Here is a 9,664-nt window from a genome sequence, read left to right on the forward strand (position 1 = left end):
GTTTAGTGGCAAAAATAAGTGGTTAAATACATGTAAAAATATACAGTTTTTCAACCACTCCACAAATTTCTTGTTAACAAACTATAGTTTTGGCAAGTCGGTTAGGACATATACTTTGTGCATGACACAAGTCATTTTTCCAACAACTGTTTACAGACTTTCACTTATAATTCACTGTATCACAACTTCAGTGGGTCAGAAGTTTACATACACTAAGTTGACTGTGCCTTTAAACAGCTTGGAAAATTCCAGAAAATTATGTCATGGCTTTAGAAGCTTCTGATAGGCTAATTGACATCATTTGAGTCAACTGCAGGTGGATGTATTTCAAGGCCTACCTTCAAACTCAGTGCCTCTTTGCTTGATATCATGGGAAAATCAAAGAAATTAGCCAAGACCTCAGAATTATTTTTTTTAGACCTCCACAAGTCTGGGTCATCCTTGGGAGCAATTTCTAAATGCCTGAAGGTGTCACGTTCATCTGTACAAACAATAGTATGCAGGTATAAACACTATGGGTGTCACGGTTGTCGTAGGAAGGAGAAGCGGACCAAAGTGCAGCATGTGTGTCGTTCCACATTTTATTTTCACTGTGAAACTTTGCAATACATACACAAATAAACTGAACGAACAAAAACAACAAACCGTGATGCAGAGTAGAAACATACACAATCTCAGAAATAATCTCTCACAAACCCAAGTGGAAAAAACCCCTACTTAAGTATGATCTCCAATTAGAGACAACGAGGAGCAGCTGCCTCTAATTGAAGATCATCCCAAACAAAACCCAACATAGAAATACAAAACTAGAACCTGACAACATAGAAATAGAAAATATAGAATAGAACAAAGAACTACAAATCTCGAATGCCCACCCAAATCACACCCTGACCAAACCAAAATAGAGAAACAAAATGTCTCTCTCAGGTCAGGGCGTGACAATGGGACTACGCAGCCATCATACCACTCAGGAAGGATATGCGTTCTGTCTCCTAGAGATGAATGTACTTTGGTGCGAAAAGTGCAAATCAATCCCAGAACAACAGCAAAGAACCTTGTGAAGATGCTGGAGGAAACAGGTATAAAAATATCTATATACACCGTAAAACGAGTCCTATATCGATATAACCTGAAAGGCCGCTCAGCAAGGAAGAAGCCACTGCTCCAAAACCGCCATTATAAATGCCACACTACAGTTTGCAACTGCACATGGGGACAAAGATTGTACTTTTTGGAGAAATGTCCTCTGGTCTGATGTAACAAAAATAGAACTGTTTGGCCATAATGACCATCGTTATGTTTGGAGGAAAAAGGGGGAGGCTTGCAAGCCGAAGAACACCATCCCAACCGTGAAGCACGGGGGTGGCAGCATCATGTTGTGGGGGTGTTTTGCTGCAGGAGGGACTAGTGCACTTCACAAAATAGATGGTATCATGAGGGAAGAAAATTATGTGGATATATTGAAGCAACATCTCAAGACATCAGTCAGGAAGTTACAGCTTGGTTGCAAATGGGTCTTCCAAATGGACAATGACCCCAAGCATACTTCCAAAGTTGTGGCAGAAGGGCTTAAGGACAACAAAGTCAAAGTGGCCATCACAAAGCCCTGACCTCAATCCTATAGATGATTTGTGGGCAGAACTGAAAAAGCGTGTGTGAACAAGGAGGCCTACAATCCTGACTCAGTTACACCAGCTCTGTCAGGAGGAATGGGCCAAAATTCACCCAACTTATTATGGGAAGCTTGTGGAAGGCTACCCGAAACGTTTGACCCAAGTTAAACAATTTAAAGGCAATTCTACAAAATACTAACTGAGTGTATGTAAACTTCTGACCCACTGGGAATGTGATGAAAGAAATAAAAGCTGAAATAAATCATTCTCTCTACTATTAATCTGACATTTCACATTCTTAAAATAAAGTGGTGATCCTAACTGACCTAAGACAGGGAATTTGTATTACGATTAAATGTCAGGAATTGTGAAAAACTAAGTTTAAATGTATTTGGCTAAGGTGTATGTAAACTTCCGACTTCAACTGTATATACAGTATATGTTTCCTGATTTTTCTTATATCCCTCTGATAGACACTTCAGAACCAACTTCCTTTAGATTTATTTTGGGGTCTATCTTTTGTTCCATATGGTGAATCTGTTATTCATTGTGTTGTATGGGCTAATAACAATAACGGCCGAAGCTTTTTTTCGTAAAATAGTTTTTTTATATACACTGCTCCAAAAAATAAAGGGAACACTTAAACAACACATCCTAGATCTGAATGAAATAAATAATCTTATTAAATACTTTTTTCTTTACATAGTTGAATGTGCTGACAACAAAATCACACAAAAATAATCAATGGAAATCCAATTTATCAACCCATGGAGGTCTGGATTTGGAGTCACACTCAAAATTAAAGTGGAAAACCACACTACAGGCTGATCCAACTTTGATGTAATGTCCTTAAAATAAGTCAAAATGAGACTCAGTAGTGTGCCTGTATGACCTCCCGACAACGCCTGGGCATGCTCCTGATGAGGTGGTGGATGGTCTCCTGAGGGATCTCCTCCCAGACCTGGACTAAAGCATCCGCCAACTCCTGGACAGTCTGTGGTGCAACGTGGCGTTGGTGGATGGAGCGAGACATGATGTCCCAGATGTGCTCAATTGGATTCAGGTCTGGGGAACGGGCGGGCCAGTCCATAGCATCAATGCCTTCCTCTTGCAGGAACTGCTGACACACTCCAGCCACATGAGGTCTAGCATTGTCTTGCATTAGGAGGAACCCAGGGCCAACCGCACCAGCATATGGTCTCACAAGGGGTCTGAGGATCTCATCTCGGTTCCTAATGGCAGTCAGGCTACCTCTGGCGAGCACATGGAGGGCTGTGCGGCCCCCCAAAGAAATGCCACCCCACACCATGACTGACCCACCGCCAAACCGGTCATGCTGGAGGATGTTGCAGGCAGCAGAACGTTCTCCACGGCGTCTCCAGACTCTGTCACGTCTGTCACATGTGCTCAGTGTGAGCCTGCTTTCATCTGTGAAGAGCACAGGGCGCCAGTGGCGAATTTGCCAATCTTGGTGTTCTCTGGCAAATGCCAAACGTCCTGCACGGTGTTGGGCTGTAAGCACAACCCCCACCTGTGGACGTCGGGCCCTCATACCACCCTCATGGAGTCTGTTTCTGACCGTTTTAGCAGACACATGCACATTTGTGGCCTGCTGGAGGTCATTTTGCAGGGCTCTGGCAGTGCTCCTCCTGCTCCTCCTTGCACAAAGGCGGAGGTAGCGGTCCTGCTGCTGGGTTGTTGCCCTCCTACGGCCTCCTCCACGTCTCCTGATGTACTGGCCTGTCTCCTGGTAGCGCCTCCATGCTCTGGACACTACGCTGACAGACAAAGCAAACCTTCTTGCCACAGCTCGCATTGATGTGCCATACTGGATGAGCTGCACTACCTGAGCCACTTGTGTGGGTTGTAGACTCCGTCTCATGCTACCACTAGAGTGAAAGCACCGCCAGCATTCAAAAGTGACCAAAACATCAGCCAGGAAGCATAGGAACTGAGAAGTGGTCTGTGGTCTCCACCTGCAGAACCACTCCTTTATTGGGGGTGTCTTGCTTATTGCCTATAATTTCCACCTGTTGTCTATTCCATTTGCACAACAGCATGTGAAATTTATTGTCAATCAGTGTTGCTTCCTAAGTGGACAGTTTGATTTCACAGAAGTGTGATTGACTTGGAGTTACATTGTGTTGTTTAAGTGTTCCCTTTATTTTTTTGAGCAGTATATTTTTGGGATACTTCAAGGGGTCTTAAAATAAAATGGCTTAATGACCCTTGTCATGACCTTCTTAAAACAATTCCATATAGTTTAGAAAGGGCTTAGACTGTTATGGGTTAATTTACATGATTATTGAATGACCAGCTAATTTCAGTACCCCACACATACAATTAGCTGTAAGGTCCCTCAGTCGAGCAGTGAATTTCAAGCACAGATTCAACCATAAAGACCAGGGAGGTTTTCCAGTGCCTAGCAAAGAAGGGCACCTTTTGGTTGATGGATAAAAAAAGCACACATTGAATATTCCTTTGAGCATGTTGAAGTTATTAATTAGACTTTGGTTGGTGTATCAATACACTTAGTCACTACAAAGATAGGACAGATTTCACCATGAGGCCAATGGTGACTTTAAACACATATAGAGTTTAATGGCTGTGATAGTAGAAAACTGAGGATGGTCAACAACATTGTAGTTGTTCCACAATACTAACCTAATTGACAGAGTGAAAAGTAGGAAGCCTGTACAGAATAAAAATATTCCAAAACATGCATCCTGTTTGCAACAAGGCACAAAAGTAATACTGCAAAAAATGTGGCAAAGCAATTCACTTTTTGTTCTGAATACAAAGTGTTATGTTTTGGGCAAATCCAATACAACACATTTCTCAGTACCACTCACCATATTTTCAAGCATAGTGGTGGCTGCATCATGTTATGGGTATGCTTGTAATCGTTAAGGTCTAGGGAGTTTTTCAGGATAAAAAATAAACGGAATGGAGCTAAGGACAGGTAAAATCCTAGAGGAAAACCTGGTTCAGTCTGCTTTCCACCAGCCACTAGGAAATGAATTAACATTTCATCAGGACAATAACCTAAAACATAAGGCCAAATCTACATTTACATTTACATTTAAGTCATTTAGCAGACGCTCTTATCCAGAGCAACTTACAAATTGGTGCATTCACCTTATAATATCCAGTGGAACAACCACTTTACAATAGTGCATCTAAATCTACACAGGAGTTGCTTACCAAGAAGACAGTGAATGTTCCTGAGTGGCCGAGTTACAGTTTGACTTAAATCTACTTGAAAATCTATGGCAAAACCTGAAAATGGTTGTCTAGCAATGATCAAGAAACAATTTGACAGAGCTTGAAGAATTTTGAAAATAATAATGGGAAAATGTTGCACAATCCAGGTGTGGAAAGCTCTTAGGGACTTACCCAGAAAGACTCACAGCTGTAATCGCTGCCAAAGGTACTTCTACAAAGTATACTGACTCAGAGGTGTGAATACTTATGCAAATGAGATATTTCTGTATTTAATTTTCAATAAATTTGCTAATATTTCTAAAAACATGTTTTTACTTTGTCACTATGGAGTATTGTGTGTAGATGGGTGAGTGAAAAAAAAATCTATTTAATCCATTTTGAATTCAGGCAGTAACACAACACAATTTGGAACAAGTATGAAAAACTTTCTGAAGGGACACTATGTCAAAATAAGGATATTTAATCACTCTGAATGGCACACATTCCATGACATAGACTGACCAGGTGAGTCCAGGTGAAAGCTATGATCCCTTATTGATTTCACTTGTTAAACCCATTTCAATCAGTGTAGATGATGTGGAGGACACAGGTAAAATGTTGTTTTTTTAAGCCATGAGACAATTGAGACATGGATTGTGAATGTATGCCATTCAGAGGGTGAATGGGAAAGATAAAAGATTAAAATGCCTTTGAACGAGGTATGGTAATAGGTGCCAGGCACACTGGTTTGTGTCAAGAACTGCACCGCTGATGGGTTTTTCGCGCTCAACAGTTTCCCGTGTGTATCAAGAATGGTCCACCACCCAAAGGACATCCAGCCAACTTGACACAACTGTGGGAAGAATTGGAGTCAACATGGGCCAACATTCCTGTGAAACGCTTTCGACACCTTGTAGAGTTCATGCCCAGACAATTAGCAACTCAATATTAGGAAGGTGTTCTTAATTGTTTTGTACACTCAGTGTAGTCCATATTACTCTTCTAAAAGGAGACTGGAATTGTCATTAGTATATGCACTTTGAAAATCCTATCTACTGTATGAACTAGGTCTGACTTGTTAATACAGCCCACTAAAACAGTCAGTGCTCCACACTGCCCCATGAGCCAGAGAATGTCACAGCAAATAGGGGACAAGTTGGACAGAGTTGTTCTCAATAATGAGCTGATAGTGACCCAGTTCAACATTAAACAAATTAGCCACAGAAATCGTGTAAGACGACAGGCTTTCTGGCTGGTCTGGAGAAGGTGGGGGGTCGGAAGAAAACTGACAATTGTAAAAAATATATATATATATTTTTTTTTAAATGCATGAAATGAAATGTATGAAATGTATGCATTCACTACTGTAAGTCGCTCTGGATAAGAGCGTCTGCTGAATGACTGAATGGGGGGGGCGGTTGGCTATTTCATTCGTAAATATGTTTCTTAACTTAATTTTTGGGACATTTTGTGTCAAGTGCCCAGACAAATAAAGTACATGTGAGAGGGAGGAGGGGTGAGACAGAGGTAGTTAGGATGACAGAGGGGGGAAACATGGGCCCAATGTCCCGGCCCAGGAGGAGCGAGTGGTGGACTGGCACCTGTCTAGGTGACTGTGTCTTTGTGTCCACCCCACTGGAGCCGAGCTCTGTTTGACCATAAGATTCACAAGATAGTGCTGGCAACTGGTGACACTGGCAAAAACCTCCTACCTTTCCACCGCTTTCACTGCTACTCAACAAATTAAGCTAGCTGGGTGGATTCCAATGGGTAGTCATTTGTGGTTATATTTGTTGACACTGATGTTCCGGTCACCCAAAGTCAACAAGCGATGGCAAAGGGTTATCTATATACAAGACAGATGGGCTCAGGGGTGCCCACAACATGTTATTTTGCTTAAAGAGACAAGTTGGGCACAGCCAATGAAATAATTGGTGAATGGATTAAAATGTAATAGTATAGTATCAAACAAGTTGAGCCCTTGAGAGCACATACAATTCATTGTTATTAGGCTATTAACCACTTATCGCAGACTCTTTTGAGGATGCAAATTATGCATTCAGAGGCTTTTTTTCACAGTATAATTTTGTGTTTTTGAAATGTGATATAGCTGCATATCATTAAATGTATCATTGTACATTTTTTTAAAGATAAACTCTTATCCAGAGCAACTTACTGTAAGTGTATTAACCTCATAGTTTTTTCCCCCTGTACTGGTCCCCCTTGGGAATCAAAGCCACAACTCTGGCGTTGCAAGCAACATGCTCTACCAACTGAGCCACACTGGACATTTCAGTTGCCTACACATTCAAATTAGTCTAGTTTTTCTTCTCAACTTCAAAAATACATTTGGCTAACAATTCATGCGTGAATCACTATTATATAGCCTATCTAGACCTTTTAAAATATTTTCTCTTTCATTAGGTCGGATGAACACTACACAATACCTGCCACATAATACTATCATATTCTTGTATTACTAATAACACTTGAAACAACTGAATGGAAGGTGCCACACATAGGATTTATTTTCTTAAATGTTTGCATTGTACTGTAATGAAAATGTCCATAATATATCTGCAGTAATAGTGGAATCATAGTGTTTCAAAGTATTACTTACAGTGTTGTGATTGGCTGTGATATTTGTCAATTGATTTCTCCCACCGGTGTGGAATCCATTGTCAAAATGGCTAAGCTGTCTTGAATTTGTGGCTGTGTTATCTAGAGGAAATCGGGTCAAGTGGCAGGATTGAAAAACAGTGGCCAAAGTGTATATGAATACCAGTGTACCGCAGTCTCAACACAAGACAGAGAAGTCCCTCAACTACGGATACCAAAAAGACAATCAACTAACTTGGGGCTCATCTATTGCATTTAAAATTGTGCGTTGGAGAGCGTCTCTTTATGGAAAAATGTAAGAGTTCTGATCTTCTTCATAGGCTGTCACATCAAATTCAACAGATTTCAACCAGACTTTTAAAATAGGCTATAATCTTCCTAACAAAACTGAGAATGAAGGCCTTTAGTGTTGCAGTCGTCGTCACATGTATGTTCATCCTTGAAAGCACCGCTGTTCCTTTCTCCGAGGTATGTCTAATTTTATAACACCAACCCACTACAAACATGTGAGCATCGATTTTAGAGGTTGTTCATGACTCATTTGTGCATAATGTCTTTGCAGGTGCGAACGGAGGAGGTTGGAAGCTTTGACAGTCCAGTTGGGGAACATCAACAGCCGGGCGGCGAGTCCATGCATCTGCCGGTACGTTCAATTGAATAAATGAATTACGCTAATTACCTTTAGCAAATTAAAATCGAAGTGGTTGCGTTTGCCCCGCAGAATTGAATTAACCTACTTGTGCTACCTGTTATTGTTTGATTGTGAGCCGTTAGAGAGGGCTTCGGGGCGAACAGTGCTGTGGTTGTGAAGTGGAGACTTGGACAAAAATACTTACTTGCTTGTTCCCTCCTTTTTTCATATTCTTTTCTTGGCGGGGATACAGGAGCATTTCAGGTTCAAGCGTCAGAGCCACCTCTCCCTGTGCCGTTGGTGCTGCAACTGCTGTCACAACAAGGGCTGTGGCTTCTGCTGCAAATTCTAAGGACCTGCCTGCACTAAAGCCATCTTATTAACTTATTGCCTTTCATTTCCCCCCTATTCTTCTACATTTCTTTTGGACTCTGTGGAGAAGATGCAATCTCATTGATGTCTTTCTCACTGCACAACCTCAGTCTTATACATAAATGTTTTGTATCATGTTGTATATCATGTTGTATAGCCTAGTGACATAGGAAAAAGACATAGCTAACTAAAATAAGTGAGGATTTTTATTTGTACATTTCATTAAAAAAATTATCTGTAAGGTCCCTCAGTTGAGCAGTGAATTTCAAGCACAGATTCAACCAAAAAGACCAGGGAGCTTTTCCAATGCTTTGCAAAGAAAGGTAATTATTGGTAAATGGGTAAAAAAAAGGAGAGATTGAATATCCCTTTGACCATGGTGAAGTTATTAATTAGACTTTGGATGGTGCATCAATACACCCAGTCACTGCAAATATTCAGGCGTCCTTCCTAACTCAGTTGCCGAAGAGGAAGAAAATAGCTCCTTGATTTCACCATTAGGCCGATGGTGACTTTAAAACAGTTACAGAGTTTAATGGTTGTGATAGGAGAAAACTGAGGATGGATCAACAACATTGAAGTTACTCCACAACACTAATCTAATTGTCAGAGAAAAATATTCTAAAACATGCATCCTGTTTGCAACAAGGCACTAAAGTAATATTGCAAAAAATGTGGCAACACAATTCACTTTTTGTCCTGAATACAAAGTGCTATGTTTGGGGCAAATCCAATACAACACATTACTGAGTACCACTCTGTCACGTCCTGACCCTTGTAAGAGATCATTTTCCATAGTAGTGTGGTCAGGGCGTGACAGGGGGGTGTTTTGGGTGGTTTTGGTTTTCTGTTTCTATGTGGGTTTTCTAGATTTCTAATTCAGTGTTTTAGTTTTCTATGTTTGGCCAGGTATGGTTTCCAATCAGAGGCAGCTGTCTATCATTGTCTCTGATTGGAGGCCATACTTAGGCAGCCTGTTTTTCATGTGTGGGTGTGGGTAGTTGTTTTCCGTTTTGAATGTGTTCCTTGACGGAACTGTTGGTGTTCGTTTTGTTGTTTTTGTTAAGTGTTTCATTAATAAAGTAAATATGAGCACTCTACACGCCGCGCCTTGGTCCCCTTTAGACGACCCTTGTTACACACTCTCCATATTTTCAAGCATTTTGGTGACTGCATCACGTTATGGGTATGCTTGCAATCGTTAACCTTTTCACAAGTGAGTTCC

The 9,664-nt window shown here is 41.0% G+C and overlaps 1 protein-coding gene across 1 annotated transcript; it reads left to right on the forward strand.

Annotated features, from left to right (window-relative positions):
- The first annotated feature begins 7,829 nt into the window (after window positions 1-7,829).
- On the forward strand, window positions 7,830-8,419 carry LOC106584591 (hepcidin). The gene is made up of 3 exons (XM_014170058.3): window positions 7,830-7,904; window positions 7,999-8,079; window positions 8,321-8,419. The coding sequence occupies exons 1-3, from the start codon at window positions 7,830-7,832 to the stop codon at window positions 8,417-8,419; spliced, it is 255 nt and encodes an 84-aa protein (XP_014025533.1).
- The last annotated feature ends 1,245 nt before the right edge of the window (window positions 8,420-9,664 follow it).

This window comes from Salmo salar, chromosome 02, assembly GCF_965601325.2.
Source record: "Salmo salar chromosome 02, fSalSal1, whole genome shotgun sequence".
NCBI lineage: Eukaryota > Metazoa > Chordata > Actinopteri > Salmoniformes > Salmonidae > Salmo > Salmo salar.

What these genes read in the sequence shown, in the direction of transcription:
- LOC106584591 (XM_014170058.3), top strand. Translation starts at nt 7,830, where the DNA reads ATGAAGGCCTTTAGTGTTGCAGTCGTCGTCACATGTATGTTCATCCTT. An exon ending in CCGCTGTTCCTTTCTCCGAG is followed by an intron (nt 7,905 to 7,998) that starts GTATGTCTAATT and finishes ATGTCTTTGCAG; the next exon opens with GTGCGAACGGAGGAGGTTGG. An exon ending in GCGAGTCCATGCATCTGCCG is followed by an intron (nt 8,080 to 8,320) that starts GTACGTTCAATT and finishes GCGGGGATACAG; the next exon opens with GAGCATTTCAGGTTCAAGCG.